Consider the following 19,398-nt stretch of genomic DNA (forward strand, 5'->3'; position numbering starts at 1 on the left):
TTGGCACTGCCCCGCAGCAACTATCATGACCTCTGCAGGCCCGGGCGAGAATATTAACTCGTTCCTTGCACAGATGACACTTGCAAAGCACTAATCCTCTCTTAAGTGAGACAAAAGAACTGAGTGAAGACACAGAGACAATATGGAGACACTAAGGTCAGTGAAGGAGGAGACACGTCTTAGATGAGAGAGAATAAGAAGATGCCTTGGTTTTAGGCTGAAATTCTTTTGTAACGCCATGGTATTGGACTGCAGTATACTAGAATATCTCTAAGCGGTGGAAAACGTATTTGGGGAGATGAGAGTGGTCAGATTGCAGATATAAACAAAGGCATTTGTGGTGAACTAAGTAAAGTAGCTGCGATCTTATGAGAAGCTTAAACAGAGGGAGAGATGAGAATGAAGATCTGCTGCCAGGAAGAGAAGATCTGTGTTCCTAGAGATGAGGATGATTTTAAAAATAGATGCAGAGATCCTTTGCTTTTGAACCACTCATCTTTAAAGTGGTACCCCATGAGTTTCCATGGCCCCTAATGCAGCTGTGGGAAGGCTGCGCGGTAGCAGCATGAAGCAACAGAGTTCATCCTGTCCAGGGCAGTACAGCTGCCAGCAGGGAAACAGACGAGACAAGTCTCTGTTTTGTTGAGCTCAAGAACCCATTTTTATTTTTCCCAGGGCCGTGGAGGGAGGAGAGGATGAAGAAGCCATAGGGGCAGGTTTGTGGGGTTTTATAGGGTATTACAGGGGAGTAATCTTGGGGATTAGGTAGAGGGAAAATTTAACACAAGGAGAGTAAGATCAGATTTCAGCCTCCTCAGAACAGGAGGACTCCACAACTCCACCATTTATAAAGTCGTTACCAAACCATCTTAACCTAGATAAAAAGGAGCCACAGTCCCACTAGGTTTCCAGTTTTCCACCGGATCCCTGGAGGAAGACCGGACCCATCTCAACATTACTGGACCCTTTTTCTTCAACGGGACCATCTCTACTCCAACAGAACCACATCTGCCACTCCACAAGGGCTTACTCCGGACTGCTTCCAACACCCTGACCAACGGGGTGTCAGGTTGTATTTCTGACTCTGTCAGGGTTTTATAGGATTTCTTGTTTGTTTGTTTGCTTGCTTATTCTTCTGTACTACAACATCTGTATTTTTATATCCTTAGTAAAGAACTGCTATTACCTATTCCCAAAAATCTTTGCCTGACAGCCTTTTAATTGCAAATTTATAATAACTTGGAAAAGCAAGGAGGGGCTTACATTTCAAGGGAGACTCCAACCCTCCCTGGCAGATACCTGTCTATCTAAACCAAGACAGCGGGAAAGAGGGGATCTCAAAAACCGCGTGGTAAGCACCATTTATAGAAGGAGCGCCTGGGACAGCGCAGCCACTGCCTTCCCAGGCAGGGAACGGGGGATATGGAAAGACCATATTCCTTCTTCCTCTCCTATCGCAGCTCCTCTCTTAGTCCTTTTCTGCTCATGCCTCATAGCTCTATTCCCTGCCCCCCCTTCTCTCTTAGCTTTTACCCCCTAGCTCTTCCTCTCACTCTCTCTGGACTTCCCTTCAGCCGAGGCTGGTGGCTGAAGGCAAGGCCCTTTTTACCCACGACCCATGCAATAAAACCACGTATTCTAGAATATCTCAGGTCAGCAGAATTCCTTCTCCCTGCCACCCACGGATGATCCTACAGAGGGGCACGGGGTGATGGAGAGACGGCAGCAGCTCCGAGCCATCCTGGCAGTTTTCACTCTGTGCCATGCTCTAGGAATAAAGGGTAAGGAAAGATCTGGGCAGCTTCACAGGAACTGAAAAACGTGAGGGTTCACAGGAGGGAATGCTAAGAATAAAATTAATGTTCCAACCCCAGTTCAAGCCCCTTGGTTTATGTATTTACCGGTTCCTTTTCCAACCCCAGTTCAAGCCCTAGTTGATGGACTTACCCTTTTTCCCTCCAGAAGTTCATTGTTAAAAGGTTCTCACCTGCTTTACATGTTTTATCCTCCTACCGTTAGTCCTCTGTACCCCTTTGCCCCCTCTTAACTCATTGGGAAATCCAGCCGCTGCTCCCTAGAACAAACTTCTGGGTTTCCCATAAGGCCTTGCGCATATCTGCATATTAAAAATCACATCATCGCCCAGGAAGAAACAGCCCTAGACAACGAACCACGCCAAAAAGAACAAAAGACCCCCACACTATGAGGACAACAAAGACCTAAGGAGGCCAAATATGCCAGCTTCAGCCCAACGAGTGAGTCAGCATGACTTGGACAGCACCCGAGCAAGAGGATCCCCCTAGACTGCTGAGCCAATATCAGGTCTCTGGATGATCCCGGTGAGAATAGAGACTCCAGCCCTGCCAGTGACGACAGGCCTGCGTGATCCTCCTCCTGGGCGTCAACCACTGGGAGCAGCGGCAGCAGCGTGCACCCTGAGCCCCCACCTCTAGGCCCTTCTCTAATAAAGGCTTAAGAAGGGAGCAGAAAGTCTCCTGGCCCTTTATTTACATCAGGAGGATCAGTGATCTAGGGTGCTGACACTCTGCGTGCAATTGTCCATAAGTAGCCACTGGGGCTTTACCGTCCATAAACTGCAGCAGACCTGTGGGAGAGCTGATTAAGCCCCCAGAATGGTCCTTTTTGCTGGCAGACCAGCTGCGTGTAGCTCTTAAAAACTCCCTCCCATGAAGAATGAAAAGACTCGCGATGGTGAATGTCAGTCTCATTGCTCGGTCCCAGTAAGCCGGTCCCCTTACTGGGAGGTTTCCTCCCCATAAGTCTTTTACCCCCATGTTGTTAAGATAACTCAACCTGGTCTCCAGCCACTCTTGAGTCTTCCTGTTTTAGATGGGGATCCCACAGGGGGAGACTTACAGGGTGCTGGTCCTGTTGTCCTCACTGGTTGCTCACATTCATCCACCATTTGTTGCATTGTGCAGCAACAGAGTCCATTCTGTCCAGGGAGGTACAGCCGCCAGCAGGGAAACAGACAAGATATTTTTGTTAAGCTCAAGAATGCATTTTTATCTCCCCAAGGGCCGGGGAGGGAGCAGAAGACTGAGAGAGCCCGCCGGGGCAGGGTTGTGGGGTTTTATAGGGCACTGCAGGGGAGGAGTCTCAGGGTTTAGGTCAAGGGAGGAGATAACACAAGGACAGTAAGATCAGATTTCAACCTCCTCAAAATGGGAGGACTCCACACCCCACGTCTCCATCTGTGCCCCTGTCCCCATGAATGGCCACGCCCCCCTTTAATGTCCACGTGTCCCCATGTCACTTTTGATGTCTATGTCTGACCGACCATGTCTGTGTCCCCCCTTTACCCCACCCATGTCTTAGTTCAATGTCTTTATTTTTACCCCAGTGTTGGACAATTAAAGAGATGAAGAAAAATGAAAAGCAAATCAAGGCCAAAAGAAAAGGATTTCCCTGTCTGTGCCACCTGAGGATACACATGCTTGGGTGGGAGGGAAGAACCTTTTCTGGAGGGGTTTCCACCCCACTGTCTCCAAAATCTCAGTCTATACCCCATTCAATCACCATTTGGCTGTGGAAGAAACCCATGGGCAACAGGAAATCAAAATCGTGGAATCCCTGAGATTGGAAAAGACCTGCAAGACCATCCAGTATTCCTTGATGCCACCAGAAGATAGGACTGAATGAAAAAAAATTTTCTGGGGTTGAAAGTCAACAAATCAGCCTTCCCCAAGGAATTCCCAATGTTGGTCTGCATCCTGATTGATGTTGCTGCCCCTGCGTTCATCCAGGTGCCCACAGGGAGCCAGGAAGATGTGGATCCCCCCCAGCCAGGTGTCTTCCCAACACGGATCACCAGGACCATGGATCACCAGGGCTCTGCCCAACGGGGGTCACTGGGGATCAGCCAACGCCGATCCTTCCATGGGGGATGGAGCTGGAGCAGCGCACGAAGCTCTTCCCGCACTCGGGGCACTCGCAGGGCTTCCCTTAGTGCTGCCTCCGTTGGTGTCTGGTCAAGATAGAGCTACTGGAGAAGCTCTTCCCACACTCAGGACACTCGTAGGGCCTCTCCCCAGTGTGGATGCGCCGGTGGACAGTGAGGGCAGAGCTGTGCTTGAAGCCCTTCCCGCAGTCGGGGCAGCGGAAGGGCCTCTCCTCCGTGTGAATCCGCTGATGGACGAGGAGAGTGGAACTGGTCTGAAAACTCTTCCCACACTCAGGACACTTGTGGGGCCTCTCCCAGCTGTGGATGCGCTGTTGGTTTATCAGGTTTGAGCTCCATCCAAAGCACTTCCCACATTCCAAGCAGGTGTAGGGCCGTTCCCCAGTGTGGATCAGCCGGTGCCGGATGAGATCAGAGCTGTCTCTGAAGCTCTTCCCACATTCCCCACACTTGTAGTGCTTCTCCCCAGTGTGGGTCCTCTGGTGCGGGAAAAGACTGGAGCTGTGGTTGAAGCTCTTCCCACATTCCCCACACTCGTAGGGCCGTTCCCCACTGTGGATCCTCTGGTGCCGGATCAGGTGGCAGCTGTAGCTGAAACCCTTCCCACATTCCAGGCACCTGTGGGGCTTCTCCCCTCCATGAGGCTTCTCCCCCAGCTCTGAGCTCGGCTGGATCTCCGGCCGCCCTCCTGGCACAGGGCGGGTCTTTCCTCCTCGCAGCTCCCTGGGCTGGGTTTGCAGCCCCTCCTCCTGCGGATCTCCGGGGCTTTTCCTCCTTCTCCATCTGGGCACTCCTTGGGAATGACAAATCCTGGTTTGGGGAGAAAACAAGAGGAGAGCACGTCAGGATGGGGGTTCCTCCTTGCCCAAGTTCATCTCAGGAAGTCACTGGGCACCTTGTGTCGGTGAAAACCTCCAAAACACCAAGATTCAGCCCAAAAGTCCTCCAAACATCAAGACACAGATCAAAAAATCTCCAAACATCAAGACTCAGCCAAAACCTCTTCTAAATATAAAGATTCAGCCCCGTGCAAAAAATCAAAGCATCAACATTTAGCCCCATAAAGCTCAGAAACATCAAGATTCACCCCCCTGAAAATCATGGATCCCCCTCCCCAGTCACCTGCTGCATATGGGGGGGCAATGCTCCTGGGGCTGGGGGGGGCTGCAGATACAGGGAGGGGTGGAACCTACGGTGCTTCCTCTTCCTGCTCCTCCTCCTCCTCCTGTGTCCCTACTCTTCCTCACGCTCCTCTACCTTCTACTCCTGCACAATCGCACCATCTCCTCCCACGTACATCCTTCGACCATCTTGTTCTTCAGCCCTGCTGCTCCTCCCCTTCTCCTCCTGCCCCCAGGCCCAGCACCCACTGCCGGCTCCCTCTTCCCCCCAAACCCACAGCATCCCACCGCAGGGGCACGGATGGAGCTGGGGCAGGTCGGGCTGGGGCAGCGCTGGGCTCTCGGCCGCTCCCGCCCGCACTCGCTGCCCACTGCAGCCGCTCCCGCCACGACAGCGCGGGGGGCCCGGCCTTGGCGCTCCCCCCTCCCACCTCCCCAAATTCCCCTGGCAAGGAAGCAGGGTTCCATCTGCAGGCCACAAGGACACTGCAGGCACACACAGCAGCACCCTCAGCAGGAGCAAGTCCAGCCCTGCATGGACATGGATTCCTGGGGCTGCCAGAGCTCCCATTCCACCAGGGACCCACCACACTGCAGCCCTTGACAACATTCAGGCTGGGGCTGCATCCACACGAGGCCTTTCCTCATACACACAGGGGCCTCTCCATCCACTCTGGATCTTAGACCTAAGGGGGGAAAATCCCAAAAATGTCTTTGGTTACTCGGGGGACAAGTGGGAAAGATGAGCAGCAGTGTTTTATCCAACCACTATCAGCAGATGTGGGGGATGGGTTTGAAATGCAGGAATTGTTATTTGCTCCTAATTGTGATTGTAATTTAATGGGGAGGTATTTGATGGCTATATTGGAAATGCAAATCAATATTGTAAAAGGTGAAACACAGGCCAGTTCTCTTGTACCTTTGTGTCAAATGTCTGGCAAGGCCTGTGCTGAAGTGAACCCACAAGTCTGGGCAGCCCCAGGGAAAGAGGGAAAATCAGATACCCAGCCTCTCCAAATTACTCTGCAGCAACCAGGACAAGTGGTGTCTAAAAGCAATCCCGTGTTCCAAGGGAGGGAAGGAAGGGCTTACAGCCTGATATTGAATCCCTGTAATGCAGGATGTGGATGACGTGCTTCAGTCAGGAGGTCAAGAAGTGGTAGAAGAAGCCTCTGTGAATTGGCTCAATTTTCAGGCTAAAAAGCATCATGGAGTATTTGAAAAAAACAAAAAAAAACCCCAAAAAAACCCCCCAAAAAAGCGCAAAAGCTGGAGAAAAAAGTTAAATATTTGGGGCATATTTTGACTGAAGGTTTGTGCTGTACTGACCCAGAGAGGGTCCAGGGAATCTCAGAAGTAATGTTACCCAGGACTAAAATGGAGCTGGGACAATTCTGAGGATTAATGGGGAATTGCAGGACCTGGATTGAGGATTCTCTATTGTATCCAGAACATTGTGTGACTTTTTAACACCAGACAGCCACAATGTTGCGGTATGGACATGAGAAAGAGAACTTGAGAAAATGAAAAAAGCAAAATGATGGATGCCCCAGCCATGGCTCTCCCAGACTCCCAAAAGGAATTGGAATTGTCTGTGGATGTTAAACAGGCCACGACTGACCCCGCACTGAAGGCACCGGAGCAGCAGCCAGGGCTCCACAGCGGGGGAAGCCCCTGTGCCTGCCCACAGATCCTCTGCTGGAATCGTCTGCCTGGGCACCTCCTGGGGCATCTCCACACACTGGGGGCCAAGCCTTGCTGCCACTGCTGGAGCTTCAGTGGTTTCTGTGCCTGCACTCGCCACAGGGCTGGGGAAGACAACGGGAGAATTCCACTCTGGCTCTCAATCACACTCACACACTGGGCTGGAAGGGATTACATTGTGGGAAAACATACCGGCTTTAAATTTAGGGGATTTTTCTCTACTCAGGCTTGGTTTGCCTTTGCCCTGGCGAAAGGAATTTTAGAAGATTTTTTTTTTAAAAGGGATGTTACACCACCCAACAGAGATGAGTTTACCATCTCAACAGACTGGGAATAGCCCAAAAGACACCCACAGAGATAACGACCAGCAACAAAACATCAACGACCATCAGCAAACAGCAACCAACATCTACCCCAGACACTGCCCCTGGAATAGCTGGAGACACCTGGTCTGGAAAAGGCTGGTAAGGAAATCCAGGAGTGCCGACCTAATTAACATCAGGGGTAAAGAAATCAGACTCCAGTAGGAAACCAAATACTGAGAACTTCACAACTTGGAAGCAATGAACATCAAACCCATAGATTTCTATGGGTTCAGACTGTTTAAAGTTTAGGGAAAATCTAGTAAAACTCACGTGAAACATTAATTCTGAAGAGTTAAAGATTTTAGTTAAACCAGATATTGCTGAAGTAAGACAGATAGACTTCCCTTTTGATAAGCAGAAGCCGGATTTAAGGAACTGATAAATCATCAGGCCTGTCAACTTACGTTTGTGTATTCTGACTAATCAATAGGCTTCAAGAAGGACAATGAATTCATAAATCAAATACTCCTGGGAAAACAGGATTCAGTTGTCACACAACACTAAAAGGTTAAAAAGTCAAAGCGAAGAAGACTCACTTACTTCATCATTTTGAGACCCTGCCCCATAAAAAAGACCACTGACCCATTTCAAAGAACAAACCACGCATGCTTAATAGCTTTTGGCTAATTACCATACGAAGCGGGGAATGGGATGAACTAAAGTCATGAATATACATTTGTGTTTTGGGTATTCAATCCTTCTGTACATAAAAAGACCCTGTGATCTTCTGTAGGGGCGCGTGTGTTTGGGAGCTATCCCGCACGCTGCCCGGCGTCGTCATTAAACATACACTCCCTAACTTTAAACTGTTAGAGAGTCTTTTGTCCGTCAGAGTTGGATATCGGCATTAGGGCGATATTCATATTTTTATAATAATTCATTTTGGTGAGCCAGCCAGGAGACGCTCTCTCTCGCCGAGGGGGCCATCGGGGTCTAGGACCCCTCTGGGTGCCCCCCAGGATTTTCTGGGTAGAGGGCTCCTGCGACCCCCTGACACCCCCGGAGACAGACCAGAGTTGTTCCTGCTGGAACTACGGACAAAAAGGTATGTTTAAAAAATAAAATAAAGAACAAATACTGAAGACAGGTACCTTTGAATAGAGGCAGCTTGTAAGTCATAAGAGATATCTTATGCCAAGCAGAGGCCTGAATGAGTTTTGGAAAAACTCCGCGGAGTGTTGTAGATGGTTGTTTTGTTTCCAGGTAAAGAACCTGGCAGTTGGTGGCTGCATCCCGAGTGGAGGGGCAGCAACGGCGGCAGCAGAGCCGCCGGTCTTGGGTCTTGTTGGCTTTAAAGCAGTACTAGCTCCGATGTCCGCTTGTAGTTTAAAGGTGCGCCTTGGTAATGCACAATCTGAGGGGCTAGCCTGAGTTTTGAGATGCAAAGGGTCCCGTTTTGAGTCCTGGTCCCGCGCACCGGATGTGTGTGTGTATTGCGGACAGACCTGTGTCTGTTTGGCGATCCCGAGGTTTTGTGATTGCGAATCAATTTTGTACCGTTTGTGCTGCGGTTTGTGAAAGCTTGTGTAGTAGTCGTTTCGGTTTGTGTAATTTTGGAATGTGCTACTAATCTCTGTAAGTGTTTTTGGAAATTCTGCAACACGGAAGAGATTTTAAAACCCCCGCACATTGGCGGACAGATACCTCTGTCTGAGAAGAAGGGATTTGGGAAGGCTGTGGCGTCTCACGGGAACGCTGTGTGCTAGCTTTGATCGCTTAACTGATAGTGTGACTTCAATCAGTTTGTCCTTCAGTAGAAAAGCGCCGTGAGTGAATAAGCTGTTTACTGTTTGTAGAGGAGAAAAAAGAAAAAAAAAAAAAGGAAAAAAAGAAAAAAGGAACAAAACAGGCAAGGAGGGTTTTTTTCCCCTCTTTGTATCTATGCCTGACATAGCCGGTGATCAAGGGTACTTAGTGTCACCTCGGTAGTCAGAAAACAGGCTGAACTTACAGCCTAAGGCTATGTTTCCCAGCTCCTTGTAAAACGCCGAGGGATTTTTGCCGAGTGGACTTTTTTGGTTAAAAGAAGTATTCTTATCTGTTGGTGAAGTTTGCAATTGCCAGAGCGTGTGATAATATCTTCAAAGTGCTGCAGTCCTGGGCTGCGACTGCAGAAGAGCGAAGGGGGAGTGTGGGATCCAGCCCCGCCGCCGCTTTCCTGCAGGAGGGTCTGTGCTGTGTCCCGGCCGAAGTCTGTGGGATTTTAAGAATGTATTCAGAGTCATAGAGGATCTCCCCCCCACCTTGGCTGCTTCCTTTGCGAGCCGAAAACTGTGCCTGACTGATTGGAAAAGTTTTCCTTTGTCTGTTTTTGCTTTTTGTTTGTTTGCATTAATAAAAAGATGTTTATCCTTTTCTTAACCATAAGTTCTTTTCACAACAGGTAATGCTTCGAGCCTTATTTTGAAAAAAATTCTTTTTTTACTTTTTATGCCTTGAGCCTTGTTTTGATTTTTCCTTTTTTGCTTTTTAACCGTAATTCTTTCCTCAACAGCTGAAAGTACAGCTAACTTTATCCTTTTTAAGGTTAACAATCTAGTTTTTGTTTAGTTTTGGTTCTTTGTTTTTTCTCTCTTGTGTTGATTTTGATATATGCCCAGGAATAGGAGGCACAAGAATTGGGAGGCTGGTTCAGAAGAGTTCCCCTGCCCAAGGAGGGGCTGCTACTGTCATCAGCGGACTGTGCTTCGTGGTGCAGTCTGTCAAGGCTCGTGGGTCCGATAAGGGTACAAGTGGCTAGTACCTAAGAGTGGAACCATAAGCCCGCGCAGCGGTAAAATATTTGAGTTGCTGGAAAAAGAAATTTCAGAGATCTTAAAGAAACCAGTACAAATTCCTAAAGTTGAGTGTGGCCAGCATATTTTTGTACCAGAAGAATACCAAGTGAAACTTAAGAATTAGAATAAGATCAAAAAGCATTAAAAAAAAAAAAAAAAAAAAAAAAAAAGAAAAGAAAAAAAAAAGAGAGAATTCTTAATAGACACAGGGGCAACATTTTCAGTGCTGAATAAGGCCCTAATACCTGTAACCAACGACTATGTTATGGTAAAAGGAGCGACTGGCCAATCTGAAAGAGCTTATTTTTTTGCAAACCATTGAAGTATAAGTTGGAAAACAATGGGGAATTCATTGATTTTTTTATACGCCTAAAGCTCCATCTGCACTTTTGGGCAGAGATGTGCTAGAGCAGCTGGAGACAAAAATAATATTTAAGAATGGGAAAATTATTTTGGACGTAAAAGATCAACAATATGTAGAACTGTTACGCTTAATAATGATAACCAAAGAAATTGAAGTTGCCAATGAAGAAGAGAATTTCAGGAAAATATTAGATCAAGTGTCTCCTGGGGTGTGGGCTTCTGACATATCAAGCAGGGCAAAGAATGCATTATCAGTATAGGTCAAACTTAAGGAAAGAGGGCAGCCAGTAAAAGTCAAACAATGCCTCCTAAAGAAGGAAGACAGAGAAGGGATTAGTCCAATTATTGAAAACATTTGAAGATAGGACTACTAAAAGTGTCAGTCTGATTTTAACACTCCTATCTTGCCAGTGAAGAAGCCTAGCAGATCATACAAGCTAGTACAGGACTTAAAGGCTGTTAATAAGATAACTGAAGACTTGTATCCAGTAGTTGCTAACCCTTATACCTTGTTAACTCGTTTAATCCCTGAACTAACCTGGTTTACTGTTTCAGATTTGAAAGATGCTTTCTTTTGCCTCCCTCTCCACGAAGCCAGCCAGAAAATCTTTGCATTTGAGTGGGAGAACCCCAAAACTGGACAAAAAACTCAGCTCACATGGTGTGTTTGCCTCAAAAGTACAAAAACTCCCCCAACATATTTGGGGAACAGCTTGCAAAGGATTTGGAGTCTTGGGAACCTCCACCAGGAGAAGGACAGTTGCTCCAGTATGTGGAAAACCTCCTAATAGCCACCCAGACCCAGGAAACATGTGTGGACTGGACGGTAAGCCTCCTCAACTTTTTGGGCCTGCAGGGGTATCGGGTGTCCCAGAAGAAAGCCCAAATGGTGAGACAAACAGTAATTTACCTGGGCTATGAAGTGAGTGCTGGACGGAGAACCTTAGGGCAAGATCGCAAAGGGGCAATGTGCCAGACCCCAAAGCCTCAGACAGTGAAAGAACTGAGAGCCTTCTCAGGCATGACAGGATGGTGCAGACTGTGGATTTATAATTATGGATTACTTGTTAAACCTCTGTATGCCTTGATCACGGAAGGAAGCAGAGATCTTCAGTGGAACAAAGAAGCAGCTCGAGCCTTCAACCAGCTAAAGGCGGCCCTCATGTCAGCACCAGCCTCGGCACTTCCAGATGTGAGTAGGCCATTCTTTTTGTTTTCTCACGAGAAGCAAGGGATCGCTTTAGGGATACTAGCACAAAACCTGGGCCCGTATCGAAGGGTAGTTGCCTACCTCTCTAAGCAGCTGGATACGGCAGCTAAGGGGTGGCCAGGGTGCCTCAGAGCCGTTGCAGCAGTGGCAGTGAACATCCAAGAGCCACGCAAGCTCACCCTGGGCCAGAAGACGACGGTGCTAGTGTCTCACACAGTGTCTACAGTCCTGGAAGCGAAAGGGGGGCATTGGCTCTCCCCACAGAGATTCCTGAAGCACCAAGCTATACTGGTGGAACAGGATGATGTTGAGATTGTGGTAACCAACATTGTGAACGCAGCTTCCTTCCTCAGTGAAGTATGGGAGAACCAGTGATCCATGATTGCCTGGAGAGCATTGAAGCCACCTACTCCAGTCGCCCGGATCTGAAAGATACCCCGCTTGAAGATGCCCAGACCTGCTTTACTGATGGGAGCAGCTGTGTCATCAGTGGGAAGAGGCATGCTGGGTGTGCAGTTACCTCAAGCAGAGAGGTAATAGAGTCCAAACCATTACCAACGAATACCTCTGCACAGAAGGCTGAGATAATAGCCTTAATTCGAGCCCTAGAGCTGGCAGAAGGAAAAAGAATTAATATCTTCACAGACTCAAGGTATGCATTTGGAGTCGTGCATGCCCACGGAGCCATTAGGGGAGAGAGAGGACTGTTAAACTCACAAGGGAAGGATATTAAACACGCACAAGAAATATTGAGACTGTTGGAGGCAGTACAATTACCTGAGAAGGTAGCCATCATGCATACCAAAGCACACCAGAAGGTGAGCTCAGAATTGGAAGAAGGGAACATGCTGGCGGATAGAGAGGCAAAAGAAGCAGCAAAAAGTGAGATACCTGATGAGACAATTGAAGCAGCATTAATTCCAGATGGAAAAATTTCTATTGAGGGTAAGCCAATATACAATAAAGGATAAGAAACTTATTAAGGCAGAAAAGGCAAGTTATAACCAGGAGGGATGGGCTGTAACAGAAGAAGGGAAACTTGTAGTACCCTCCTATTTGTTGTGGGCATTAGTACAGAGGGAGCATGAGAAAACACACTGGGGAATAGATGCCCTGTATAACCATTTAAAAGAAAGGATCAAGGCCAGGAAATTGCAGGGCACGGTGATACAAGTAACTCGTCAGTGTAGCCTTTGCCTCCGAACTAATGCCAAAAATACTCCAAAGCCTAAAGTGGGGCAAATTGGGAAGGGCTGTGGACCTGGGCAACAATGGCAAATTGACTTTACACAGCTGCCCAGGAAAGGGAGGACATCGTTACCTATTGGTGTTAACCGATACCTTCTCAGGATGGCCAGAAGCCTTTCCTGCCAGGACAGCTAAGGCCCGAGAGGTAACCAAAGGACTGTTACAAGAAATAATACCGAGGTTTAGAGTTCCAGCCACCATATCCTCAGATAGAGGGCCACACTTTATTTCAAAAATTGTGCAGCAAATAAGTAATCACCTGGGAATAGATTGGGAACTGCATACCCCATACCACCCTCAATCTAGTGCTCAAGTGGAAAAATGAACCACTTGATTAAATAACAAACTGTGAGATTGGGGCAAGGAGTAAATTTACCCTGGCCACAAGCTTTCCCATTGGCATTATTGCAAATTTGGACAAAACCAAGGGCAAAAGAGAAACTAAGCCCTCTTGAAATACTGTATGGAAGGCCATATGTAGTTCAAGAAGGAACAACACCTATGCAAGTAGGGGAAGAGACCCTACATAGGTATATGGAGGCCCTGAAGAGACAACTTAGAGAAATTGAGAAATATGTGGCCGGAGCTCAAAACAGAGAATTAGATGGGCCAGTATGTATATGTTAAGTCTTTTGCAGAAAAGACCTTGGAACCACAGTGAGAAGGACCATTCCAGGTGCTTCTTACTACCTTCACTGCAATCAAGATCAAAGAACAGAAAGCCTGGATCCATCACTGCCGAGTGAAGAAAGCCCCAGAAGGAGTCTGGAGGATCACACCAGGCGATAACGAACTGAAGCTGAAGCTCACTCAGAACTACGAATAGATGGACTAATAGCTATTATGGACAGTATGTGGAAAATTGTAATTATTGCAGTAATTACTGTAAATATAACAAGAATCAACGCAATACCACATAGGTACAATGTGACTGAGATAAACAGGCGTGAAGGGAGAGCTTACGATGCTTACTCTCGCAAGGCTTTAAATAAGATGCTAAAAGTCACGAATGCAAGCTTGTGGGAAAGAAGAAATGTGTGGGGTTGTAAGTATGCATTTGTACAGGACGGGTTCCATAAAGCTTACCACCCACCCATGAGACCCATCCGGATTAGTCCTGAATGCTGTGACAAATGCTTGAGTAAATGCCCTCAGCTTAGACTCAAAATAGAGGAGTGTGCAATAAGACCAAAATTGGGTTGATAATTAACCCAAAGTGGTCTTTAAAACGAGTAGAAATGGGAGTACAAGTAAATAACCAGAATGTGCTCCATCTCTCAAGACCTCCTTTATGGACTGGACCACTTGGCTCCAAAAGAGTATGCCTTCTAATTTTAGAAGTAAGAAGGATCTCACCAGATTGCTAGGAACAAGATTGAGAGTCCTAAATACCACAGATTCAGAAGTACTGAGGAATAAATTAGCCTCAGCAGGGAATGATTTGGTTCAACTACAGCAACCTTTGCAATCCTCTCTACTTGCACTGGGTAACAATCATTGGAAATTGACCCAAATACTACCAGAATGGGAAAACACAGAAGAGCGAGATCATGAGGCAATAATTAATGCGCTAAGCACAGCTAGTGAAAACATTTCGCTGCCTCTAGGGTGTACTCAGGCACAACTGTGGATGCAATCAGTGGCTGCTGCAGTTGTCAGAGAAGGTGGAGAGGGAACATTTCCTGCCGAAACTGGCAAAATTGTTTGGGACAATGCCTCTGATATGGAGAAGGAGCTTCAGTCTTGGTGGGCATTGGTCAATTTCACCTATAACCCTGAGACTAGTATAGTGACAGCCTTTGTTTTAACCATACACGATGCCTCAGTGGACCTAATACACCCAATAGTGCCCTCAGGGTTAAACCATGAGGGAGCTGTATTGTACCCTTCTGAACACAGGATGTGGGCACAGAAATTGAAGGAAAATAGCAAACTGTTAATCTAGAACCCTGTACTGCAAGGAGACAACTAGGATACATATGTGAAAGGACATTAGAAAGTGACAAAGACACTTGTTTGGAAACGGACTAAATCATTTGTCACTTTGAAACACATCCAGGCAAACAGAAAACTTTATTGGTGTACACAGGACAGGGGTGCGTCTGCCTAAGGACAGCATGCCCCATCATAAGGGTAGATAACCAAATTGTAAAAGAGACGCAATTCAATTTGTGTGTTTGTAATTTTGTTAGAATTAGGGGATGTGATTTCTCCTATCGAGCACCTGTAGTATCACATCAATATATAAAGACTAACCTAACCACTGTGGAGAAGATACTGCCTGTGCCCATAGGAATGAATCTGACTCTAGTCACTCAACTGATGAGACATCCTGAATTGAGAGAAATCTTAAAAGAAATTAAGGAAGGGGGGAAAAAGATGTTAATTACAATACACCATGACACAGAGACCATCAAAGGAGTTTTTAAAAGGCTTGAGGAACATGTGTCTCATCATTGGTGGGATGAGCTTTTTGGGTGGTCTCCGACAGCAAGTGGTATACTAAATACCTTAGTCCACCCTATAGTTGTGTTACTTATTTTAGTTAGTATAAGTTTAGTTTTATCTGTAGTGATACTTATTTGGAATTGGAGGATGCTACGAAGAGTAACAGCCTTAACTTCACTATCAAAAGCGTATGGATTGGTCTTGAGAGACACCAGTTGTACAACTTGGATAGATAAAGAAAACTCTATATATTGAGTAAAAGAATTTACTCACTTTAAAGAGGAAGTGGGGAAATGAAACATTAATTTTGAAGAATTAAAGATTTTAGTTAAACCAGATATTGCTGAAGTAAGACAGATAGACTTCCCTTTTGATAAGCAGAAGCCGGATTTAAGGAACTGATAAATCATGAGGCCTGTCAACTTATGTTTGTGTATTCTGACTAATCAATAGGCTTCAAGAAGGACAATGAATTCATAAATCAAATACTCCTGGGAAAACAGGATTCAGTTGTCACACAACACTAAAAGGTTAAAAAGTCAAAGCAAAGAAGACTCACTTACTTCATCATTTTGAGACCCTGCCCCATAAAAAAGACCACCGACCCATTTCAAAGAACAAACCATGCGTGCTTAATAGCTTTTGGCTAATTACCATACGAAGCGGGGAATGGGATGTACTGAAGTCATGAATATACATTTGTGTTTTGGGTATTCAATCCTTCTGTACATAAAAAGACCCTGTGATCTTCTGTAGGGGCGCGTGTGTTCGGGAGCTATCCCGCACGCTGCCCGGCGTCGTCATTAAACATACACTTCCTAACTTTAAACTGTTAGAGAGTCTTTTGTCCGTCACAGTTGGATATCGGCATTAGGGCGATATTCATATTTTTTTAATAATTCACACGTGTCATGGAATGATTTTCTCTGCACACCCAGGCTATGTGTGGATGAAATTATTTCTGTTGCACATCCTGGCCAAAATGAAGCAATGCCTTGACTCTCTAACACTAAAAATACTGTTGGAGAGTTTTCGTTTTTCTCGCAGTTTCAGTGAAAGGATTACACCATTGGAACATTTTCGGTAATAATCCTACTTTTATGTGGTCAGTTAGATTTGATCAGGGGTGTGAGAAACAATTTTTAGTCTCAGGAGAGAAGCAGAAGAAACTTGATTGTTTTGGAATGTTTTTTGTGTATGTTTGTGGGAGGCTCTTAGTGATGGCAAAATTTTGGTTTGGGTTTTTCAATGGGCAAAGGGACAGGGAGATGCAGAAGGGAAAAATCAGGATAAAAAGGAGGCCGCGTACGACAACAACGGGAGAGACCCCACGGCAAACGCCGCACGGCCTCTCCCTTTGTTCAGGAATAAAGTCACTTTTACAGGACTCCTCGGTCTCCTCTGGGGACACAAACCTCTGGCCACGGGAATTTTCCCGCACAGCCCCGGGGACAGGGCGGCCACCTCCGTCCTACCCGCAGGAAGCGGGACGAGGCAGCGCTGCTCCGGCACCGGCTCCTGCCGAGGCAGCGGCGGGAAGGAGACCGCGGGCAGCCGCTCCCGCAGCGCCCTCAGGCCACGGGGAACACGGCGCCGACACGGCACAAGGAACCCGCCAGAGCCCCCTGCCGCCCCCTCCGCCCGCAGCCGGCCCCGAGCCCCGGCAGAACCGAGCGCGGCTCCCACCCGCGCTGGGGCCGCCTCCGAGCTCCGCCGCCGCCTCACCGGGCTCCGGCCGCTGCCGCCGCTCCCGGGCCCGCACACACGCTCCGCCAATGGCGCCTCTGCCGGTCAACGGCAGCCCGGGGGGCGGCCCCGGGGCCGGGCTTGGCCCCGCTCGGCCCAATCAGCGCGCGACATTCTGGAGTGAGGCCACAGTCCGCCAATGGCAGCGAGTCAGGGGCGGGCTCTGCACACGGCCCACACCCGCCCCGCGCTCTCAGGCCCCGCCCCCGGGCTGTGTGAGGGGAAAGCCGCAGATGCGGAACAGCGCTGGGACGGGCCCGGGCCCGAGTCGGGATTGAGCTGGAAACACAAACAAACTTCTCCGCACCTCCCGGCCCGCCTTTCCCAGCCCCGCGTGTTCGCCGGCACCGGCTCCGAGGAAAGCCGTCACTTCTCCTGGCCATAATTAGGAGCATCAGCGCATGGCTTTGATTTCCCCCCAAAAGGAAAACCCCCAAGGCCCTTGGGCTGAGTGGAGGAGGGGGGAGATTCCTGGCAGAAAACTCCTAAAGTGGTTTTTCCCCAGAGTCGGGAAGAACAAACCAAAGCGAAGTGAGGCGGGGCCCCCAGCATCGCCTCCCTGCCGTCCCAGCTGAAGCCCTCGCCGGCTGCTCCGGGCTGGATGGGCAGACTGGGAGCGCTGGGAAGGGGCCCCGGCTCAGGGCGCAGCCCCCGGGGCAGCCCCACGGCCCCCACGGCAGCTCCAAGGCTCCGCCAGCCGGGACGGGACGTGGGAGGGGGAGCAGCCCTGTCCCCTGTCCCCTGTCCCCTGTCCCCTGTCCCCTGTCCCCTGTCCCTGTCCCCTGTCCCCTGTCCCCTGTCCCTGTCCCCTGTCCCCTGTCCTCTGTCCCCTGTCCCTGTCCCCTGTCCCCTGTCCCCTGTCCCTGTCCCAGCCTTGCTGTGACCCCGGCGGTGACAGCGGCAGGCGCAGAGGCCGGTCCGGAGGGGGTTGAGAGGCCGCACCCGGACCCGCCTGTTCCTCGAGTGTCACCAGGGAGTGTCCCCCCTCCGGAATGTCCCCAGCGGCCATGGAGCCTCGAGAGGTGCGACAATCCCGGCGCGGGGTGGGGGAGCGGACGGGGACGCAGAGGACACGGGGTTGGCAGGAGGGCACAAGAGGTCGCAAAGGAGACAGGAGGGCGGGGAAGGAAGAGGGGAGGTGACAGAGGGGTGGACGGACCGAGGGTGGCGGGCGGGGAGGAATAGCGGGGGGTGACGCGGGGTGGCAGAGGGGGCGATGGGGTGACAAAGGGACAGGGCGGACAGGTGAGCCCTCCAGAGAGGGGACAAAGGGGACCACGGGAGGTCACAGGGGCCACCCCAGGGGCCCACAAGTGCCACGACGTCCCCGCCACCTCCCCTGTCACCTCCACAGGTGCTGGAGGCGCTGGTAGCCGTGGTGGCCACCCTGGGAGAGCTGGCAGCCATAGTGGCCGATCCATATGGGGACTTGCTGCAGAGCACGCTGCTGGCTGGGTCCCCAAGGTCCCTGCGCGCAGCCCTGAGGACATTCACCTGGCTCCTCTGCTGCACTTTGAACCACCACAGTGTCACCTCCCTGGGCCACCACAGTGTCACCTCCCTGGGCCAGGCCGTGGCCACCCTCGAGGCCAGCCCAGAGGCCCCCAGGGCTCGTGCCGTGTGGCAGCTGCGGCCAGCACCTGGCGGGAGTCAGTGGCCGCGCTCACAGAGAACTGGTCCCGCCTGGCCGGGGAGGCCACCGAGCTCCATGACCACTGGGGGAAGGTGACCACCAGGTGGGGACAGCAGTCCCAGGTGGCCCGGGGGCTGCTGGGGCGCTTGGTGGCCGCATGTGACAAAGCCACCGTGTTCCCCTGGGAGCTGCTGCGCCGACTCGGGGACATCGAGGCTGCCCTGGAGGGGACAAAGGAAGCATCCCCCGATGTCCATGAGGCCTTGGTGGCTGCGGTGGCCAAGGCCAAGGAGCTGTGGGAGGCCAGCGCCTGCCTGACCACGCGTCACCTGCTGGGGACACTTGGGGACATCCACGACCTCCTCTTGAGACCCTGTGGCAGCCCCAGTGGCCGCGCGGTGCCAAAGAGCCATGGAGGATATCCCGGGGCTGCTGCGGGCACAGCAACATCACCGCTGTGATATCATTGAGGTGGTGACACCACTGGGGACATCGCTGGTGTCACGGATCCTCTCCCCACTCCCCGTGCAGTATTTTAGACAAATTTGGGGAATTTTCTGGGAATTTTTATTGAAACTGTCCCAAATCCTGACGGGAATTCCTGGTCTGACATCACTAGGGACACTTGGGGACACTCTGGGGACATGCAGAGATGCTCAGGGACACTCAGGGACACTTGGGAACACTTGAGGAAATGCAGAGATGCTAAGAGACACTTGGGGACACGCAGGGTCACGAGAGACGCTAAGGGACACTCAGGGACCCTTGGGGACACTTGGGGACACACAGAGATGCAGGGCCTGAATGAGCCCCCTTGGTCCCTTGCAGGAGAGGCAGCAGAGCCAAGTAATAAATGACAGT

At 49.7% G+C, this 19,398-nt stretch overlaps 1 protein-coding gene across 1 annotated transcript; it reads right to left on the minus strand.

Moving 5' to 3' along the window:
• Positions 1–3,901: 3,901 nt before the first annotated feature.
• Positions 3,902–4,689, minus strand: LOC136303299 (zinc finger protein 3-like; the record flags this gene model as incomplete). Its single annotated transcript, XM_066206995.1, has 1 exon — positions 3,902–4,689. A coding segment is annotated over one exon (723 nt), but the record flags the coding sequence as incomplete, so codon positions are not given.
• Between the last annotated feature and the right edge of the window lie 14,709 nt (positions 4,690–19,398).

Source organism: Chamaea fasciata, unplaced genomic scaffold (genome assembly GCF_029207755.1).
Source record: "Chamaea fasciata isolate MVZ Bird 193981 ecotype frontalis unplaced genomic scaffold, bChaFas1.0.hap1 SCAF_32, whole genome shotgun sequence".
In the NCBI taxonomy this organism is placed as follows: Eukaryota; Metazoa; Chordata; class Aves; order Passeriformes; family Sylviidae; genus Chamaea; species Chamaea fasciata.